Source organism: Cucurbita pepo, chromosome 10, assembly GCF_057944985.1.
Source record: "Cucurbita pepo subsp. pepo isolate OVF chromosome 10, ASM5794498v1, whole genome shotgun sequence".
NCBI lineage: Eukaryota > Viridiplantae > Streptophyta > Magnoliopsida > Cucurbitales > Cucurbitaceae > Cucurbita > Cucurbita pepo.
Window position 1 is genome coordinate 5042497 of NC_141807.1, and position 22346 is coordinate 5064842.

Consider the following 22346-nt stretch of genomic DNA (forward strand, 5'->3'; position numbering starts at 1 on the left):
TTTTTATAAAAAAAAAAAGACTTTATTATAATATGAAATTTTATTTAAATTTCTTAGGAGAAACTTTAAAGCATAGGAATGAGAATTTGAATTATCATAGCAATGCCACCTAAATCTTAGCTGTATCCTTTGTATTTATAATAATAATAATAATAATAATAATATGATATATTTGAATATCTTATTTGCAAAAGAAATTTAATTAAAAAAAATGGCTTTTACCCCTTGGCTCTTTTAAATGCTTCTTTCTTTGCAATTATATTGGCGTCACGAGGCGATTTACTTCAAATTAATTTTGCCATCGCAGTTTAAAAATGGATCTATTAAGAGGAGGTTTCCACACTCTTATGAAAAATGGTTGGTTCCCCTCTCCAACTGATGTCAGATCTCACAATCCACTCCCTTTGTGAGCCCAACATCTTCACTAACACACTGTCCGGTGACTGACTATGATATCATTTGTAACAGCTCAGCCCCACCATTAGCAGATATTGTCTGCATTGACTCGTTACGTATTCTTCCGGTTTTAAAAATCGTTTGCTAGGAAGAGATTTCCATACTTTTGTAAAAAATGTTTTGTTCTCCCATACAAACATTAATATATATATATATAGTAATTCAATGGTTATAAGGAAACAAATTAGCGAACTCCAATTTCAGGTCAGATTATAAAATTCTTACAGGTAGCTCAAAATTTGTGAGTATAATGTCTGAATTAACAACCTCGCTGCCCATGATGTCCAAAATTGAACATCTTTACCCAACAAACCACACACACAGACAGACATATATATATATATATATAAATGTCAATCAAAACCACTCATTTACAAACCCTTCACCGTTGGCTTCTAACCCAAGGTTAAAATGCTGAGCTGCATTGATCGGAAACGGCTCTGTGAGAGTGATCCCGGCGTGATTCTGGTGGAGCCCCAGAGTTAAGGAAACGTTGCCGGCGCCCATCGTGGTGGCTCCGGCAGGCGGGTGAGGGTGGTGGGTCGGAAAGAAATTGGAGTTGGATAAGTGGAGTGGGTGTTGGTCATGGTTTGAAGAAGATGCGTTATTCAATGATTGGTTTGTGGATGAAAGATGATGGTGGTCGTCATTGTTGTTGTTGTTGTTTAAGGGAGTTCCATTATTGGCGTCCCTGTGCTGAGATTTCTGAGCTTCCCTTGTTTCTAGCATGTGGATTTCTTCCACCATTGGCTTCCATAGCCTCACTCTTGCATTGATGAACCAGTTTGATACCTGAACAAAACTCCCACCACAATTTAATATAATCTAGTGATGTAACACTCCAAATCCACCGCTTGTAAAGATTTTAAAACTAAGTTTACTAGGAAGAGGTTTCCACACATTTACCAGAAATGTTTAGTTCCTCTCTCCAACTAACGTGGAATCTCACAATCCACCCCCCTTGGAGAGTCCAACGTCCTCACTAGCACACCGTCCGGTGTCTAACCCTGATAACATTTGTAACCGCACAAGCCCACCGCTAGTAAAGATTTAAAAACTGAGTTTACTAGAAAGAGGTTTCTACGCATTTACAAAGAATATTTAATTCGTCTCTCCAACAAATGTGGGATCTCACAATCCACCACCTTGGGGAGTCCAACTTCCTCACTAGCACACTGTCCGATGTCTAACCCTGATAACATTTGTAAGAGCACAAGCCCACCGCTAGTAGATATTGTCATCTTTAGGCTTTTCTTCCAAGTTTCCCCTCAAGGCTTTAAAACGCGTCCACTAAACAAATGTTTCCACACCCTTATAAGAAATGTTTCGTTCTCCTCTCTAACCAATGTTGGATCTCACAATCACTCCCTTGAGGGGCCCAACATCATCGTTGGCACATCACTCAGTGTCTGGTTCTAACACCATTTGTAAAAGCTCAAGTCCACCGTGAGCAGATATGGTCCTTTTTGGACTTTCCCTCGAAGTTTTAAAACACATTTAGTAGAAAGAGGTTTCCACACTTTTATAAAGAATGGTTCATTCCCGTCTTCAACTAATGTGGATCTCGCAATTCACATTATTTTATATTACATGAATATATATATTACATGAATCCAAGCCCACCACTAGCAGATATTGTTCTGTTTGTGTTTTCCCTTTCGACTTTTCCTCAAGATTTTATCTCACAATCCACCCCTTAGAGGCCCCAACAGCGTCCAATGTCTAGCTATAATACCATTTGTAACACAAGCTTACTGCAAGCAAATATTGTCCTATGTGTATTTTTTTACGTTATTTTATATTAATCAATGTATGGATGAAACACACCTGGCTTCTTGAGAGACCAGTCTGGTTAGCCAGCATGAGCTTGTCGGTATCCGTAGGATAACTGCAAGGTAAAAAACCGAAGGCTAAGTTGATAGGTTAACATAAAGCTCAATCATTTCATTCATATTCTTCCACACAATTCTTACGGATGGAGGAAATGTTCAAACAGCCAAGCTCGTAGCACGGTGACAGCACTCTCTGGGAGGCCTCTCTGCGGGCGCCAAACGGGCTGGTGATCCACGAATCCCCCACTGTTGTTGTGAATAGATCTTTGACAATACGGGTTATAAGGCGGCGGTGGCGGCGGCTGCTGATGCTGCTTGTTCAATTGGAGCTGGTCGGCAATAGCATTCTTTAAGAATCTGAAGTGCTTAAACATAGCTTTCACGGCTAAGTTCACGTAGGGAGCTGCATTGCCAAGCCCACCAACGTACTCGAATGTTGTCACCACTGCCTGCATCTGCTGATAGTATAGCTTATATCTTCTATAAACCTGTGCAATAGAGAATCAACAAAATTACAATCCATGCCTGATTTGATACAATTTCAAATCACTAAATTTTGAAACTTTTGCATATTAAAGTATTGAAATTGAAATTTTTAGTCCGATTTAGAAATCGGGTACTTCTCTCTTCCTACACGGCCGCACACATATCCAAGAAGTGCCAACAAAGTTATTGATACAAGAATTTCATAAAAAGAAAAACGAATCTAGCAACTAAGCTATGAATACAGCTCAGTGATTAAGACATCTATTCAACGACTTAAACAACAGAATATCACGATGATGAAAGCATTGAAAGTTTCTTTAAAATAGATTCCCTTTTTAAACGACTTTAGACAACAAACATATCTATCCTCTTAACCTTGGTTTAACCGAGATTGTGTAGCGGATCAGACAGGTTAAATAAGAAACAAACAATGGATGTTTGTGCATATATTCCCTTTCATTAACTTTATCAAAAAAAAAGACATATGTTGTTTAAAACATCAAAGACCACACATTTGATCCTCAGCTCCTCAGTACAAAAAAGAATCTAATGCACATAAAATAAGAGAGATTATTTCAAATTCAAAACCCCATTAATTTAATAACCAAACAAATTAACATATTCCATGTCGGTTTAACCAATGCCCAACATCCAAATTATACTAAGATCTTTCTTTATGGAAAAAAAATAAAATAAAAATCCAAACTTTATAGTAGTTAAGAGTCAATCATGGATTCCATTTGACATTTTTGTTTATAAATTAATTTAACAAATTAAATGGCAGGCTAGGCTATAGTATTAACATAAATTTAATACGTTAGTCCAATCAAAATCCGTCACGTCAACCGGTGAAAGTCATTTCATTTGGTAAGAAGTAATTATATTAAAATGCATGTATATAAAGTATTAAGCAATGGAGAACAAGAGAGCAATTAAATTAAATTTAATTTAATTTAATTTAAAGGGAAAAAAATAATAATAATATGTTTGTATGATTATGAAATTAAAATATGTACCTCGTCGAGCATGGTAATAAGCCTAGATTTTCTCCTCCGGCTTTCAATTCCATCGTCGGTGGGGTCATGATGAAGAGCGGCGGTGGGAATATCACCGCCCAAGCTGTCGAGAAGAGGGGAATCAGGCGGCAATTTGTCGGCGTAGTGAAATAGGTCGTGGAGTAGCTGCTGAGCTGGCTTCAAGAATTTGGAGGTAAGAAGAGGGGTAGGGGAAGAGGCGTAGCGGTGTTGGAGGTTGAGGTCAAGGGACAAGGGTGGTTGTTGGTCGGGGAGGAGCGGGGGGAGATGGTGGGCGGCGGTGGCGTAAGCAGCCGTGGGAGTGGGAGGGTAATGATTATGATTATGAAGATTAAAAGAGGGGTTTTGATGAAAATCAAAATCGGTGGAAATTAAAGAAGAGGGATCATCATCATCATCATCACCACCACCACCACCACCATGATGATGATATAAAGGAAGGAAATTGGGATTATTAGCAGCGCCACTCCCAACTCCTACTCTCAGCTTGTCTCGCCTGCTTTGCTGTGGGACATGGTAGAGTTCAAAACCCTCCGCCATGGCCGACTCAAACAACAAACCCAACACAATTTTGGATATATAATATTGTAGAGAGAGGAGAGAGAGAAGGTGGGTTGCTGCAAAATTCAGAAGTGATTGAGGATTGGAGGCGTGGGATTCTCTCTATCAGTTTCTCTAACAAAGAAATTTTAATTTCATACACTCTTTCACAACTTACCACTCAAATAAAAATCCCATCTTTTTCTCTTTTTCTCTCTCTTCCATCTCTTAATAGGGTTTCACAATTCTGGACAAGAAGTGGGCAACCGGCTATTCCCGGTAAAATAATCAAATTCCACTCCTTTTAACCCGTGCTAAATCTAGTTAAGTAACTGTCTAAGCTCACTGCTAGAGTTAAGTAACTGTCTAAGCTCACTTCTAGCAGATATGATGTGTTTTTGTCGGGGTGAAATGTGTGGTGGGTGTAGAATAAAAACAGAGATTTTTTTGGATCACTTACTTATCCATTGGGTTCCTGTACCAGGAGAATCTAATTCACTTCAAACCCCTCCTTTCTTTTTTATTTTTTTATTATTTTTTATATTTATTGTTTCATATTATCCATTTTCCAATGGTTCTGTGTTATGTCTTCAGAAGTTAGAGATGTTTTGTTTTTTCCAATTCTTGTCCTATAATTTTACTATGTGTTTATGTTTTTTTTTTTTTATTATTATAAATGATATTCTTTTTAATTTTTGGAACGATTATGAAACTCAATGCTACTTAAAACGTGACTTAGAAGAAATGAATTGTTTATACGTTTATGTGAAAATGTATTAATAACAGGACAAACCCGATTAAGATCCTCGAAAGATTTTTTCTTTTTTTTTCCTTTTTTTTTCTTGAAGATAGTACAAAAAATGTTAAAAAGTTGGAAGGTTGAATCTGAGTTTGGAAAGTATGAATGAGTAGATGTAAATATAATAAAATTTAGGAAGATGGGAATAAATAAAATAAAGAAAAAACGAAGGAGAAATGACAAAATTTCAAAATATATCGTACAAAAGTCCTGGATACAAACTACCCCTTTCAACACACACACACTCTTCACCCATCAACTCATTTTGACCATTTTTTTTTTATTTTATATTATATATAATTTTAGTTAAATAAGCCTGAGAATATACTTGCTAAAATGGAAACATTAATATTTTCTTTTATGTTTTGAATAAAAAAATAAACGAAAGGATTTAAATTTGACGATGATACCCATGATTGAAATGGGCTCGGAAACGTACTAAATTGAATCACAATAAATGTTTTTGGCCCCATCTTGTCTGTGTCATTCTTGCACCACCGCAATGTTGGATGGTGTGTCAATGAAGACGATGGTTGTGAAAGAGAGTAGATTGTGAGATCCTATATCGTAAAAAAAAGAATGATTCGGGGGAGATTTGGTTGATAGTGAAAGGGATTGTATGGTCAAAATATCCAGAACTGAGTGCTTTTAAGACATCCCAGAGAGGTAGCAAGTTAGACAAAATATCAACAATTTTCCAAAAATGTCAGTCCTTTTATTTTTTATTTTTTATTTTTTTGTCAAATTTATTCTTCCCCTAAAAGGAAAATAAAAAAAACAAAAAAACAAACAAAGGGTGGCACTGTTGAGGGAGCTGGCGGTGTCTCAGGTGACGTCCTCATCTCTCTCTCTTTCACATATAATAATACCTTACCAATTTGCTCGAAATTGACGTAACCCTCTTCCGCTTCTTACTAACTTGTTACGTATCACTGGTAGCTTTATGATGATGAATATTGAAATAGCACGTCGAAATGATAACATGTTTAGTTTCTTTTTCCTCCCAATTTCGTGGGTCTCACTAATTATGTGTCGATCTTCAAATTTTAATTCTTATTCTAAATCACTGTTACTCTTAATTTACCTTTTTTCGGGTTGAAATTTAAGTGTAATAAGTAAATAAATATTTTAGGTAAAAAGTTTAAAGTAAGATGGTAACTTTTAAAAGAATATAAACATTTTTGGCATAAGTACTTTTTTTATATTTGGCTTTTTTTCTTTTTTTCCTTTTAAATGCTTTCTCTAGGAATGAATCATATTGTATGCTTTATTCCTATTTGGCCTTAAGACTTTTTAATATTCTATTGTTTTTGTTTATTTATTTAACTTTAACCTTTCAATAATATTATTCTAATTTTTGTTATAATTATTTTAGAATATTTTCGTTCTATCAAAATATCTAGTTTTATGTTTCAGAATAAGTAATTTAGATATTTTTTTATTTATAGAAAATTAATTAATGTTCGTGTTACAAATCAATAATAAAATAAAAAATGTTTCGTTTTCCTCTATATGTAAGATCTAACATATTAGGAGGGTAATCCATTAGACTTAGTTGGTATGATCTGGCAATTTATTGTTTGGTCAACAAGCTTGTATTGGGTTTGACCTAGAGCCGTTAGGTTACAAGAGATTGTTGGAATGGACGAGACAAAATCATGCGCACGGGACCGACTAAATTATTTTGATATAACTTTTAACTTTTCAATATTATATTATCCCTCGACCCGATTATCAAATTCTAATCTTTCTCAAACCCAAATCATATTAAGTATTTAGAGAGAGTTTCAACTCACATATGATTTGGGTCAATATCATACCTTTGGGTCCCTAATGAACATTGGGAAATGAACAAGGAAATAAAGTTACCATGGGGTAAAAAAAAAAAGAAGGTAGGTACTTTGGAGTGACGTCATGTGATGGGATGATGGGGAGAGTAAATGTAGGTGAAAAAGAAGGACAACTTTACCCAATTAATAAGGGACTCGGTGCCCTTAGCTAAGGAAGGGGTATCCTTAATTATGTTCCTTAACCGTCCGATGAATCCTCGAATCGCGGATTCAGACAGGGGTTGATGATGCACGTAATTAATGTCACAGTCACTGTTGGCGGCTATTTACTGCCTTCACCCACCAAATCTACCCTTTTTTAATGCGGTAAATTCTCGTTTCTTTAGGACAATTTGGTATTTTTACTGACTTCTGCCTACCCTTTTCACACACTCTCTCTTTTCTTTTTTTAATATGTTTTAATAAATTTCAATTTTATGTCCTAAATTTATAAGTTTGGTATACATAAACGGGTGTAAATCTCTCTCTAATAGACACATTTTAAAATCGTGAGACTGACAACGATATATAACGGGCAAAAAATGGACAATATTTACTAACAGTGAGTTTGCATTGTTATAAATGATACCGAGCGGCGTGCCAAAGAGGACACTAAGGGGCTAAAAAGGGTGGATTGTGATATCTTACATCGGTTGTATAGTGGAACAAATAGATTTTAAAAGACAGGTAGAGGAGGATGATCCTTAGTTATCGTTACTAATAAAAATGGTTACACATAATTAGATAGCAACTTTATTTTTGTTAAAATACATAATTACTATTTTACCCCTTAAAAATATACACTAAAATCTCCATTAGTCACGCCAAAACGCGTCCCAATTAGTCTTAAGCCATGGACTCTCCATTTTCACGCGCTTCATCTTCGTTAGAATCGGCGACGCACACGCGCCGCTGCACGTTCTTGTAAGAGTAGCGGCGAGCGATGAGTACATAGACGCAGAGATTTGCGGCTGAGACGGCGGCCAAGAGCCAGTAGAACTTGTCGAGGCGGCTGCTGTTGAGGTCCTTGCCGAACCAACTGCTTTTACCGGTCCGCCTGGTTATGTCGTCGACCACCGTGATGAGCAAGCTGCTGAGAAAACTTCCGGCCCCTATTACGCTGAGGTAAAATGCGATGCCGAGGCTTCTCATTGAATCGGGAACTTGGTCGTAGAAGTACTCTTGGAGGCCGACGATGGCGAAGCCGTCGCCGAATCCGATGATCAGAAACTGTGGAGCTAACCAGAATACGGACATTGTTAGGGAGCCTGTTTTTGGGTTTCCGGCCACCACCTGGTTCAAAATTGGGCAAAACCTTGTAATTCATTGTTACACAACAACTTCGGTTTAATTACAAATTTAATTAGTGTTATTTCTTTAAAAAGTTTTTAATTTGTTTAAATTATATTGTGCACTTTGAACATAAGCTCCTTTGCGAAGGCCGTCTACAGTTTTAGAGAGGATGAAGGCTGTTAGTTGAACACGTCCACTTTGAGCATAAGCTCCTTTGTCAAGGCCATCTACGGTTTTAGAGAGGATGAAGGCTGTTAGTTGAACACGACTCTCAACAATAATATGATATTGTCCACTTTGAGTATAAACTCTTATGGCTTTGGTTTAGGTTTTCCCAGAATACCTCGTACCAATGGGTAGAGTATTCTTTCATTATAAACCCATGATCATTTCCTAGATTAGCCGACGTTGGACTTTCATCATCCAACAATATCCATCCCTTGGGACCAAGCACCGCTCGGTGACTAGCTCTGATACCGGTTACGTATCATTGAATGCTCTGTTCCCCTCCCCAACCGATATGAGATTTTACAATTCACCCATTTGGGCGCCCAGCATTCTCGCTGGTACACTGCTCGGTGACTAGCTCTGATACCTTAGGTGTCGTTGAATGCTCTGTTCCACTCCCTAAGTGATATGAGATTTTACAATCCACCCTTTTGGGGCCTAGCATTCTCGCTAACACACTGCTCGGTGACTAGCTCTGATACTAGCCCCAGTGTCTTTTCTCGCACATCGTGTGATGACTAGCTTTGATACCAGTGTCCAGCATCCTCGCTGGCATACCGCCCCAGTGACTAATTCTGATACTATTTATAACAGACTAAACCTACCACTAGCAGTTATTTGTTCGTTTTACTCTATTACGTATCAGTATCACCCTCACTGTTTTAAAACGCATTTACTAGGAAAATGTTGTAGAGTCTTATGAGAATGTTTTATTCTCCCGTAAATCAATCTAAATTACATTGTTATATTTAATTTTTTAGAACAAAAATGAAGAGTTAATTTTGAAGTAGGAGAAGTTGTAAAAAATGGTTTAAGAATACCTGGAGTCTCTTATGCTCAACCAAGGCTGCAATGATCATTGTAGCAATCACAAAAAGCATTCCGATGCCTATTCTTTGGAGGATGTTAATACCTCTCTCGTTGCCGGTGGCTCGTCGGAGCATGGGCACCAACAGCTTATCATAAATGGTGAGGGACACGATCATTCCTATGGCAGTCAGGCAGAAGATGGTGGTCGGCGGGAGGATCAAGCCGTCGCCCATCTTCCGGTTCAAGTTGGCGGCTTGTTTTATGAAGAACGTCGAGGTTTGAGCTATGGTCACTCCGAACGGCAGAGTCGCCAACCAAATGGGTATCATGTTCAATATTAGCTTCATTTCTTCCACCTTCGTCACCGTCGCTAGCCGCCACGGACTTTGCTTCTCCGCCGATCCCCCCTTGTCTTCATAAACCGCCGCTTTGTCTAGAAATCTATTACCCAATCAACAATTTTGTTATTGCATAATATTCACGACATTCAAATTTCGGTTTAATTTTCTTTACTTAATTTCTACTCGGGATTAGAAATCAGATCTATCCACAACGATATGATATTATCTTTTTCGGCTTTCTCAAAATGTTTCATACCAATTAAGATGTATTCATCCTCCACTGAGACCTAAGGAATCCTCCCTCGAACAGTAGCCTTCCTAAGACCTATGGAGCCCTCGAACAGTCTACCCTTAATCGAGGCTTGACTCCTTCTCTAGAGTTTTCAAACAAAGTACACAATTTGTTCGACACTTGGAGTCACTTTTGACTACAACTTCAAAACTCTTCTTTGTGAGCCACTTTTGACCACACCTTCGAGACTCTTCTTTATTCGACATTAGAGAATTCTATTAACGCAGCTAAGTGAAGAGCATAGCTCTCATACCAGGTTAGGAATCATGACTCTCTACAAAATTGAGAAAAAAATACTTTTTAATTTCATGACTATTTCTTAAATTAGCTTAATGGGTTATGTTTATTGGACGATGAAAGTCCCACATCACAACTGTTAATTTAGACAATGATCATGGGTTTATAAAGTGAGGAATACTAACTCGAGTGCTACGAGGCATTTTGGGGAAACCCAAAGCAAAGCCACGAGAGCTTATGCTCAAAGTGGATAATATCATATCATTGTGAAGAGTCGGGTTCGTCTAACCATCTTAAACACTAAATAAAAATAATATTTTGATTTGATTGCTTACTTGAGGTTTTGGGTGTGGCACAAGAACCTTCCATGGGCGGCGTTATTAGCTGTCCTGGGAAATTCATGCAATAAAGAAGGATTGGAAGGGAGTGGAAGCTTTCTCTTCCGAATAGCCGCCACAACAACCTGCAACAACGGCGTCAAGGGGCTTCCAGATGGTTTTCGGTACCGATAAAACGGGCGGCCGGCGACAAAAATGACGACAGAAACCACCAGCACCGCCGTTAGAATGACATCTGCAGTTCCCCACCCGAAATGATCCTGAATATAAACAATGATGGTAACGCCAAACAACAGGCCAGAACAGAGCCCGAAATTCCACCAATTGAAATAAGACATTTTTTTCTTCCGTTCTTCCGAATGATCATCATCGAATTGGTCGGCTCCGAAGCTCTCGAGAGATGGCTTGTGCCCACCAGTTCCTATGGAGATCATGTAAATTGCGAGGAAGAAGATGATCTCATGGCTCTTCCGTGCCTCTGGGCACACCTGATCATCGCCTCCACAGGGTTTGAAACTTGGAACGAACGCCGACATGGTTAACAGAGTCAACCCCTGTTTCAACAATCACTCACATCTTAAAATTGGGTATTAATAATAATAATAATCAAATGGGGTATTGAAAATGAAACCGACCAAAACGTAGATAACGGAGGAGAGGAGAACGGTGGCGTAGCGGCCGAAGTAAGCGTCGGCGAGAAAGCCGCCGAGCAGAGGCATCAAAGTGGTGACACCGGCCCAGTAATTGACGCTCCTCGCCGCCGTCTTCAGCTCTTGATGAAGCACCTTGGTTAGGTATATAATCAAACTCGAAGCGATCCCAAAATAGCTCAGCCTCTCACCGAACTCGATGGCTGCAATCCCAAATTCCAATTTTGTTAATAATTAATAAAAAAAATGATCCACCGGTGAAGAACAGAGGAAGAAGTAGTGCGTTTTACCGATGATGAACAGAGAGGCTTTCCAAGCGCCGGTGGAAGCTCGGAGAGGCAGCCTCCCTTTGTAATCAAGAGAAGAATCAGCAACCCATTTGTGATCGCCGCCATTAGCTTCACACTCCAAGCTTTTCGACATCTCACACATTTGGTTGTCAGTTCTCCCAATAAGTTGGATGTGGACAACAACCGCCCAATATCTTGGACTCTACTTGCTCCACTTTCCACTCCTTATATAAGCCCCAATCTTTTTTAAATTACAAATTTACCCCTTATTTTTTCTAAAAATTACGAATCTATTAAATACAAAATTTATTAAAATTAAAAGGTACCTAAATTGTATAAGTTAATTAATTTACCCCTTATTTTTTAATTTTGTGTTGAATTTTTTTTTTTTTTATAATAAAAATTAAAATATAATATTGAAGTCAAACATATCAGCCATTAAGAAACTTTAAAAAATAAAAAAAAAATGAAGCATTTTCACCCACTGAAAATATTTAATAAATTAAGAGCTGTCTCCCATGTAATTGGCCCTTAATTTTGCCTTAATCATTCACTCGTTTAATAACTTTTTTTTAATTAGTCACATTTTTAATAGAATATGAATAAATAAAAAATTATTTCACCCACCATCGTCTATTAATTAATTTATTAATTATGAAATCTAGAAGGACAAAGAAGGAATCCCTGTTCTTGTGTTTAATGAGATGGGATAATCATGGACATTAAATTTGTTGATTAATTTTTTTTAAAAAAATTGTTTTTGCCTCTAATAATATGATGGATGATGCAATTATCCAATATCATCTTTAATCATGCTTCAACTTTCGAACAAAAAGTAAATTAACCAAAATTGGCTCGATCGTTAATTCTCATTTAGAAACTGAATTGGTTGGATTCGAGTGTAATCATATTTTTTAGTATTAGAAGTTGACTTAACCAAAAAAATTATAACCCGTGAATTGAAGGGAATTATTGGTTTTTTAAAAATTCAACCCAACCTAAATTGTGTAACCCAATCAAAATGTAGTTTAGATAATTCGAGTTATCAAGTCATATGAACTCTCCTGTGATTTTTTTTTTGGAGTGATTAAGTGGGTAAGGTTGAAGAGATTAGGTGGGTATTACTTTTGATTGTGGTCATACCACTCTCTTAAAAGATGATATCAATATGATATCAATTTGGTTTAGAAGATCTTTAAATGTCCTGTCTCACCCACCTAATGGCTTAGCCATATGATCAAATTCAATAGTGTGTGAGGTTTTATTGTGCAGCCTCTAGTGGAGCATTATATGTTGACTTCCAAGTGAATGATAATGATAGATACAATGTCAAATCTATATGTATAATTAAAACAAGCCCAAATTGAATTTCTTTAAATTCAATCATCACTCAATCTCAGCCTTAAACAACTTAATTCTAAAACCTATTTTGTATTTGGATAATAATCATCTTTTTAGATCGCTTGTGATTGACATCCTATATCAGTTAGAGATGGGAACAAAACATTCTTTATAAATGTGTGGAAACTTCTTCTTAACAGACGCGTTTTAAAACTATAAGACTGACGACGATATGTAACGAGTGAAAACGAACGGTGTGCCAGCAAAACTTTTGGCCATCAAGGTGGTGAATTATGAGAACCCACATCGATTGAAGAGGAGAACGAAACATTCCTTATAAGTGTGTGAAAACATCTCCCTAATATAAACGTTTTAAAACCATGGAACTAACGATAATATATAATGGGCTAAAGAAGATAATACTTATTAGTATTGAGATTAGACTGTATTTGTTACACGTACTCCATAGTTCATGGATCAACTTAAAAGATATGTTGATTAATGTATCTAAATTTTAAACATTACGAATGTTAGATTTGCGGAGACAAAATGGGGAAGATAAGCGGAATATCCTTAAAATTTGCAATAGCATTGAGACTCTAATGATGAGGAAGAACACGTAGAATTTGTGGTAGCGTGTTAGCGATACCACTAATGCTCTCAAGCCAAGATCAGATGCACCCAAAATGAAGAACTATTGTTACTTGTCTAAAAGAAATGAGATCAAAAGAGAAGGGAGAAAGATGAAGAACAGCAAAACTCTACTTCAGAGACATGAAAATTTGTCATTTTGTTGGAAAAAGGAACAATCAAAGGCAACAAGCAGCAGCAGCAGCAGCAGCAGCTGCAGCAGCTGCTTTGGTTTTGGGTTTGGCAATGCGTGTGAGATTCATGGAGGTCAAATCCATCATTCTCACTCAGATTCTCCCTGCACTTAACATTTTATTTTATTTTCCATTCATTCCTAAATTTAAATTGCTTTCTAAAACTTTCCCACTTTTTGTTTTCAGGAATATATTCCAAATCTTGAGTCAAAGAGTTAGGATACAACGTTATCTCCAAACCCTCCACTTCTTTTTCCTTCTTTTCATGCCTTCCTTTAGACCTTTTGAATAGCTAGGACTCATCTATGTTTGTCTCACGATACCGTTATCTTAACTCGTTCAAGCTTGAAGTTGCTTCCCTCGTGTTTGATAGCGAGGACACATTTATAGTTACCCACATATGCAACTTAGTTGGTGTTGAAGAGTACTAACTAATTGCATACCTAAGCTGACTTTATGTTTCGTGATAAATATGATTGTACACGAGTTCATACTAAGTAACAAAAGCGTACAACTTTATTTATCAGACCCAACAAGTTGAGTTCAATGGTACCTAAGTTCGTATGGTATATGACGAACGCTATGGAGAAGAGATAGACTTGAATGATAAGGTAGGTTCTAGCCGTCGCCGACATCCAACTTTATAAATAATTAATATAAAAACTTCCACGATCCTAACTTTTGAATTCTTTAAGTTGAAATTAAATGTTTTCCACTAGTTATATAACTTTTCCCAGTTAAGGATGAGTTCTTTTCATCGTGTTTTAATAGCGACTTCCAAATATCATGGTAAAAATGCTCGTAATAACGATTCTGTTTTTCTCATAACATGTAAAAATTCCGAGCAATTTCTTACCGTAATGAGTAGTTTTGAGGAGTATAATTTGGTAGCTAAGCACAAATAACATTCACTTTCTAAGGACAAAATCCAACAAGATAAAAAGGAAAAAGAAAAAAGAGAGAAAATCCATAATCTTGAGACACCTAATTGGTATTCCTTTTCCATCTAAATGAAAAATATTAAACCAAAACAAACAACAAATTAGCATAAACGTATGGCTCATAATTAACCCCAAAAAGGCATTCTTTGGATTAACACCACAAAAACCGACAGGACAATATATTGGTAGCTGACTCAGAATCATCTTTAGAGCTAAAGAACGTGTAGTGTTCATAGTTTGGCCATATCATATCAACTAATACAAGGGGTAGTGGCTTGTGGCTTGTGTTGTCCCCTCAATCATCAGTAAGATTGGAACTCTTCCTCCCAAGTGGAGGAGACGATCCTATCCTAAACACATAATAGTTTAATATGTAACAATCCAAGCCTACTACAACTACATACTGTTCGTTTTAGCCCGTTACGTATCGCCGTCGGCCTCACGATTTTAAAACGCGTTTGTTAGGGAGAGGTTTCACACCCTTGTAAGGAATGTTTTGTTCCATTCTCCAACCAATGTGGGATCTCATAATCTACCCCCCTCTCCAACCAAAGGGGTGGACACCGAGCAGTGTATCAACGAGAACGTTGGGCCCCCAAAGGGGGTGGATTATGAGATTCCACATCGATTGGAGAGAGGCTCGAGTGCCAGCGAGAATGCTGAGGGAGTAGATTGTGAGATCCCACGTTAGTTAGAGAGGGGAACGAAGCATTCTTTATAAGGGTGTGGATACCTCTCCCTAACAAACGCGTTTTAAAAACCTTGAGGGAAAGCCTAAAAAGGATAATATCGCCTAGCGGTGGGCTTAGACTGTCACAGTACAAAGTTTCAGAAGAACATACCTGCCTGGCCCACAAAAGAGAAAAACTTTTGGGTCTGAATCATTCTGATAGTTGAAGACGACCCTTCAAAACAAATTTACCTTATCCAAGTAGGAGAAAGAGATGGTGATCCCAAGTAATCCAAACCAAGATTGGTCAGTCAATGCCATAATAATGACTTACTGTGATTGGGGTCTCTGTGGAACGTGCGTTGGTCTTTGATTGCTGGTGCTTTAAGCACGAATGAAAGATAAGGAATCTCTAATCTGGTTCTGAACCTTCTGGAGGCCGATGCTGTAAAGAAACAGAGTAATCCATTAAATAGAAGTGATTACAATGGTAACTGGACAATCTATCTTTGTCAAATAAAAGGGAGTTTACTGCTTCAGATTAGTGCCTTATCTTCGAGACAGATCATAAAACTCCACAATAAACCAGTTCTTACCAATCTTCAATGCCTAGAAAGCCATGAGAGCTTTTGACATCTAAAAACACTTTCGAGCTGTTTATGCAAGAGATCCATGAGATAACAGGATAAATATATCTTATTCTTTATCCAAGAGATCCATGGATTCTTCCTACTCAAGCAAGAAGGTTGAAATAGCCGCCCACCTATGCAGAAGTCAACTTCTTACCAAGAGCCAATGACAAAAACTATTTAGCAACATGCAAATTTCTCATCTAACAATACCACTAGTGGCATTTTGTGACAGAACCCAAAATCCACTAAGATAAACTCGAGTGGCTTAAAGAAGAGATGCACAAAAACCCACAATGCAAATACACTTTATGTAAAAGATGTGGAAACCAGAAGATTGAAGGGATGTGGAAACCAGAAGATTGAAGGGATGTGGAAACCAGAAGATGGGAGGGATTTTGATGGTTATTGGTTAATATGAAAGGCACTATGGCTTCATCTTATTGGACCAATTGAACATATTTCTTAGGCTAAGAAGACAAATGAACCATCAACAAATGCACAGCGATTTTGTCCAGTCAAGACATTCCATCCCTGTGGAACATGATATCTCCAATTTATCAGGCTAAGCATGCTAGAGTTCCTATACGTCTATTTGACATAGAGTGCATGAGATATGTGCGCCATTAATATTATCAATACAAGTCAATCAATAGATGCGAGGCCATTAAATGACTAAAGGTATAAAGAGATTGCTAGCTACCAAATGTGACTTCGCCACCAATCCATTACTTAGCACTCAATTACAAAGATTGACTATAAGAAATTCGGGCTCTAAATTTTAAGATATCAACCACAAGGTCAGAACCAAGTAATCTGATATACTTGTGAGTATATCATTGACTTGTGAAATAAAGGAGCAAGAACTCCAACAGCTATTGGTAAATTACAAGAAAGCTCTCCAATTGGAGACTAAAAGAGATAAACTATAATGATTAAAAAGGATGCCTATTTGTGCAACAAAACAAAGCAGTAGAAAGAACAGAGTCCATGAAACGATCAAAAGAAGAGGAGATATCACTGAAAATTGACTGTTCCTTTCACCGCCACAAAACCTCCTTTGGACACAGTGAAAGGACGACCCACCAAAACAGATAGAGATCAAAACTGTTGTTAGGGAGCGTCAGAGACCAACCAAAAGCTTCCAAGATAATTAAACCAATAACAGGAAGCAAAAGGGAAATGCACAAGAAGGTGTCCAGGACATGATGCTCCAAGAAGGGGAAAGACTAAAAAATAGATTGATTTGGAATAAGTATCTAGCCAGAAGCCCTGTTTACATCCAAAGTATGACAGCATTCAATCCATTTCTGAGTCCACAATATGAATCCCTGGAGGATAGACCTAGGGTCAGCTATGGGATCGTGGTTGACTTGAATTGTATAATACTCCTTAATGCTCAAATGATATTGTTTCTTCTTCTTCTTTCCTCCATTTGCGCATGATAAGAAATGTAGAGTTTCATGTCCAATAATGAAATATACAAAAACCTAAGGAATTATAAGAACGCGTTCCCATTGATAGTGATCATAGAAGAAGAATGTATTGGTGGGTGTCCCAAATATCTCCCACCCACATGCTTAGTTCCTTCAGAAAAATTCTTCAAGTTATTTCCAATCACCCAGCAGAGCGAATGATAAGAGAGCATTTGTACAGATTCTATGACATACACAATTGGATTTCAACAGACGCCCAAACTTACCCCCAATCCTGAAAATCTATACATGAATTCTTCTCTTCTTCTCCAGCCACTACAACTAAAGGTCGCTCACATAACATTAAACCAAAGGATCTCAGCTTTTTCTCCGAAAGGTTGGGGCCATAAACTCATAAAGGGTGCAAGACATAATCTGCATACACCAATTTAGTTGAAGTAGCATGTCTGGATATCAGCCTTGAATTTTTTCATAGTGTTAACTGTTAAGGCCTGAAAGATAAAATTGAAAGAAACATTTAATAAAAAAAAAAAAAATATACCTTTTTGGTCCGTAAATTTTGAGTACAGTTTTTATTTTTACCCCTAGATCCATAAGGATCAGTCATTCTAAATCTTCATCATCAGATTTGTTCTTAGATCCAGTAATCAATCATTGTTTTAAGCATTCCAACACTGAGGTATTCAATAGCTTGGGAAACTTTGAGCAAGAATATTATCTGAGATCCATAGATCAGGCCAAACCCACTCTTTTACCAATCCCAATAATAACAGTTGTATTATTCTTCATGAAGTCCTTGAGACTTAAAAGTTGAATTCAATAGAAAATAAAAAAGGAAAAGAAAATACAATTAAGTGGCGGACTTGATCATTTGAGACATCATTATTTACTGGTAAAGAAGATGAATTCTATGAAGAAGAAAATAACCACTTAGAGATGTGAGCAACCAAGGTACCTCAAGAAAAACTGCTAAAGAGAATCAAATTTTGACTGGCGGCTCCAAGTCGGAAATGCCTTCTTCCTTATTAGATAGTGTTGATGTACTTTCAGAAAGGCTGTCCATGCCATGCTGCTAATTTCCAAAATGCCATGAAAAGAGAAACCCACAAATATGCAAATACATGGGCACTGGCCGGGCATGAGTAAACACTAAACAGCATTTGATGAGCATTTGGATGGTTGGAGCTCCAACACAAGCTAAAGATAGGAGCATTTGATGAGCATTTGTTTAAACAAAGTTTAGATGATTGTGATAAAGGCTTTTAGACAAATTTTGGGAGCATAAAAAATTCTGAATTCAATAAAATAACTTCGGGTTTGCCTTATCAGTAAGATGGTTCGATCAATCAGGTACAGGTCTAATAGAAAACCATTGAAACTGTTGCGACAATTTTACATGGTGAATGTCTCATTTACTGTTTCTATCAGTTTTTGGATTCTCTTGTTAAGCTTGATTGCCACAAAAAGTTGAATGTCATGTCCGTTCATGGTTGAAGCATTCTGCAGTTATAAAATCTCTCCTACTTTTTTTATGCTTTTATGAAAGGAGAATCTAACTAAACTAACATCAGCCTACATGAAAGTTATAACAAACATTCTTAATGTAACAACCCAAACCCAAACCCAAGCTCACCGTAGCGCTACACTGTTCTCTTTGGGCTGTTCCTTTCAGGCTTGCTCTCAAGATTTCTAAAATGTATTTGCTAGGGAGAGGTTTGTTCTCTTTGGGCTTTTCCTTTTAGGCTTCCTCTTAAGGTTTTTAAAATGCATCTGCCAGGGAGAGGTTCCTACGTGTTAAAATATCATCACTAGCCCAATAGAGTTAAGCCCAACCATTGTATGAGTGACTGTATTTATCATCCCAAGAAATCCCATGCAATACAAAGTAGTTTCTACAAGAATTTTTGTAAATTTCTTCTCGATTGGTCTTAATAAAGTGTGCTTCTCGATTCGTCTTAATAAAGTGTGCGAGTATTTCCCACAGAGAGTTGTGTTCAACACTACGCACTTATAAAGAATGTTTCATTCTCCTCCCGAATCGATATGGGATCTCACAATCCACCCCCGAACGATTGGTCTTAATAAAGTGTGCGAGTGTTTCCCATAGTGAGTTGTGTTCAACACTACGCACTTATAAAGAATGTTTCATTCTCCTCCCCAATCAATGTAGGATCTCACAATCCACCCCCCTTCGGGGCCCAGCGTCCTTACTGGCACTCGTTCTCTTCTCTAATTGATGTAGGACCCCCTAATCCACCCCCCTTCGGGGCCCAACGTCCTTGCTGGCACACTACCTCGTGTCCACCCCCCTTCAAGACTCAGCATCCTTGCTGGCGCACCGCCTCGTGTCCACCCTCTTTCAAGACTCAGCATCCTTGCTGGCGCACCGCCTCGTGTCCACCCTCCTTCGGTGCTCAGCCTCCTAGATGGCACACCGCCTTGTGTCCACCCCCTTCGGGTTTCAGCTTCCTCACTGGCACATCGTCCGGTGTCTAGTTCTAATACCATTTGTAACGCCCCAAACTCACCGCTAGCAGATATTGTCTCTTTTGGCTTTCTCTTTCGTGCTTCCCCTCAAAGTTTTTAAAACGTGTCTGCTAGGGTGCAAGGGAGAAGCTTTTACACTCTTATAAAGAATATTTCAGCTAGGGAGAGGTTTCTATACTCTTATAAACTCCGTTTCATTCTCCTCCCCAACCGATGTGGGATCTCACACTTAGTAACGAAATTGTAGAGTAAATAGATAGAACTAAAAGAGTTACTAAGCTAGTGCATTATACAAGACATTTAAAGGGGATATGAAAATAAAGTATTTCTCAGTCATCTCAAAAACTACACATGTAAACAGGATATGCTCAAGAATGTATAACATACGTACTTTGAAAAGTAGCATCTACCTCAGCTAACCAGCCTATGAGACAATGATCAGCCAAAAAACTCATCATGGTGGCCTTTCCAGTTCACTGCAGCAATTCTACTCCAGAGTCAAATTGGAAATTTCCCCTTCAGCCAAAATGATAGCCACACTGAAATGACTCCTAGGAACTGTCTCCTACGGCCTCTCCAGCTCGGAGACAGCCGTCTTAAACTCAGCCCGCTAACGCATCTCATATATCTGGCGTTCGCGGCACAGCCAAGCCTTAAGCAGCTGCTTATCTTTCTTGGATCTACGCCCATTCGAATCAGGGTTGTAGCCTAAGAAGCGATCGGAATTCGATTGGGAAAGTAAGAGAGGTGGTTTGAACCAGCCAGAGACTGAGAGAGAGAATAATGGCGAACGAAGTGGGCTCGGAATTGCAAGAGGAATTGGGAGAATCGACATTTATTTGCGGGAACTTTGGAGCTGAAGAAATGAAGTGGCAATAATGGTTTTCACAGCCGCAGTGATGAAGAAACGGTGGAGGAAGAGTCGCCGTTGAGATATTCACAGTTGCAGTGATGGCGGCAACGGGTGGCGGGTAGGATTTTATGGGCCCTATGGACGTCTTCGATACCATAGTACTGAAAAGCCCGTAATGCAAAGGGGCCAATGGGCTTTTACTATTTTGATAATATTTTTTAAATTAAAAATAATAATTTTTTAAAAAAATTATTATTAAAATATCATTTAATCCTCATTCTATTTTTATTTTTATGTTTATGTTTTTAAAAATTAACTTTGCTTCATTATAATTTTTTTTAATCTGTTTTTCTAATTCATATTCGAATTCTATCGGTTCCAAAAAAAAAAAAAAATAAATAAATAAACAAATTTGATTTATTATCGTTTTAAAATTTTATTAAAATTTAATGACAAGTTTATTTCTAATAAATAAAATAAAATAATTCAGCTTAAACAGGTTTAAATTTTAATTTATATAAAATAAGTCACTGTCAGATTTAAGAAATGGTTGAATCATGAGTTAAAATGGAAGAGAGAAGAAATCAAAGAGAGATACTGTAAAGTATAAATAAACGGAGTTTCATTCCTTCACTATAATTTAAACAAAATAAAAATAAAAAAAGTCCCAGAATATTTGATATGAACTAAGAAACATCAATCATACAATATATTTCAATAAATGTGTGAAGAAAATATTGTTAAAATTATCAAAAAGATATTTCAATTCATATCACATCGAATAAGAAAGTTTCATGCTATAAATTTTGGGTGGATTATAATTTAGAGTAATTGTATTTCATTCATGTATTTTAAGATTTTTTATTTACTTTAAGTTACAATTACATAATAGTTAATTATGGCCAGAATGTTAAACCCTTAGGATGTCTTTCATAGTTTCATTTTGAGGATATATAAAGCCTAACGAAATTTGAAAAATACAGTAGAAGGAGCCTTTGTGCTTTCTTTGGCCAATGACTAAGTTTCTTTGTAATTCTACGTAGTTTAGGTTGCATGTATAATCATTCAAGCTCGACATGATCAATCTTACTTGTGAAGTGATTCAAATCTCAAACAAGTGTTCTTGCGTTGAGATATTTGATCAACAAGAATCATTCAAGCTATACTGATCGATCTTACTTGTGGAGTGATTCGAATCTCAAACAATGTTCTTGCCTTGAGATATTCGATCAACAACGTAATCCGAATCTTACTCCCATTGTAGTGAGTCTTCATCGTATCATTATAACATTTTAAGAAATAGTTTTTATTTAAGAATAAATTAGATATTATTAATAGTTTACAAGTATTTTTTTAGATTTTTTTTATCAATTTAATCTAAAAAAAAAAAAAAGAAAAAAACTATGGCACACAGGTCAATAAATCAAGGTTTTCGCGGCAAAAATAATTAAATATGATATTTTTTGCAATAAAATAAAATGAAAAAAAATTGGTTACGGAAACAATTTCTAATATGAATATAAAATTTTATAAGATCGGGGCTGTCTCCTTTCTTAGATTGTTGAAAATCTGCACTATAGTACAGCTCATAATATCAATCCATTAATACTGGAATAATTTTTTTGTCAAATTTTGAAAAATAAAATTATTCATATATTAATTTAAAAAAAAAAATACAAAAGGAAAACATGTTGGTTCCATTATAGTGGA

At 37.0% G+C, this 22346-nt stretch overlaps 2 protein-coding genes and 1 long non-coding RNA gene across 7 annotated transcripts; all 3 read right to left on the reverse strand.

The window, feature by feature from the left end:
- Window positions 1-601: 601 nt before the first annotated feature.
- LOC111803272 (BEL1-like homeodomain protein 9) lies at window positions 602-4566 on the reverse strand. The gene is made up of 4 exons (XM_023687601.2): window positions 3791-4566; window positions 2430-2776; window positions 2284-2344; window positions 602-1248 (listed from the first exon to the last, which is right to left on the reverse strand). Exons 1-4 carry the CDS (start codon window positions 4346-4348, stop codon window positions 814-816), a joined length of 1401 nt encoding a protein of 466 aa, XP_023543369.1. The 5' UTR covers window positions 4349-4566; the 3' UTR covers window positions 602-813.
- Window positions 4567-7668: 3102 nt separating this feature from the next.
- Window positions 7669-11647, reverse strand: LOC111803299 (protein NRT1/ PTR FAMILY 5.6). The gene is made up of 5 exons (XM_023687637.2): window positions 11456-11647; window positions 11151-11368; window positions 10513-11069; window positions 9319-9748; window positions 7669-8269 (listed from the first exon to the last, which is right to left on the reverse strand). Exons 1-5 carry the CDS (start codon window positions 11595-11597, stop codon window positions 7823-7825), a joined length of 1794 nt encoding a protein of 597 aa, XP_023543405.1. The 5' UTR covers window positions 11598-11647; the 3' UTR covers window positions 7669-7822.
- Window positions 11648-14586: 2939 nt separating this feature from the next.
- LOC147790484 (uncharacterized) lies at window positions 14587-20800 on the reverse strand. 5 transcript variants are annotated; one of them, XR_015422584.1, is made up of 4 exons: window positions 20175-20774; window positions 18252-18493; window positions 17563-17787; window positions 14587-15676 (listed from the first exon to the last, which is right to left on the reverse strand). It is a non-coding gene; the product is annotated as an uncharacterized LOC147790484 (long non-coding RNA). The 5 variants fall into 5 exon arrangements; XR_015422583.1 differs by lacking the exon at window positions 17563-17787 and having other exon boundaries at window positions 20194-20769; XR_015422582.1 differs by lacking the exon at window positions 17563-17787 and having other exon boundaries at window positions 20175-20769.
- Between the last annotated feature and the right edge of the window lie 1546 nt (window positions 20801-22346).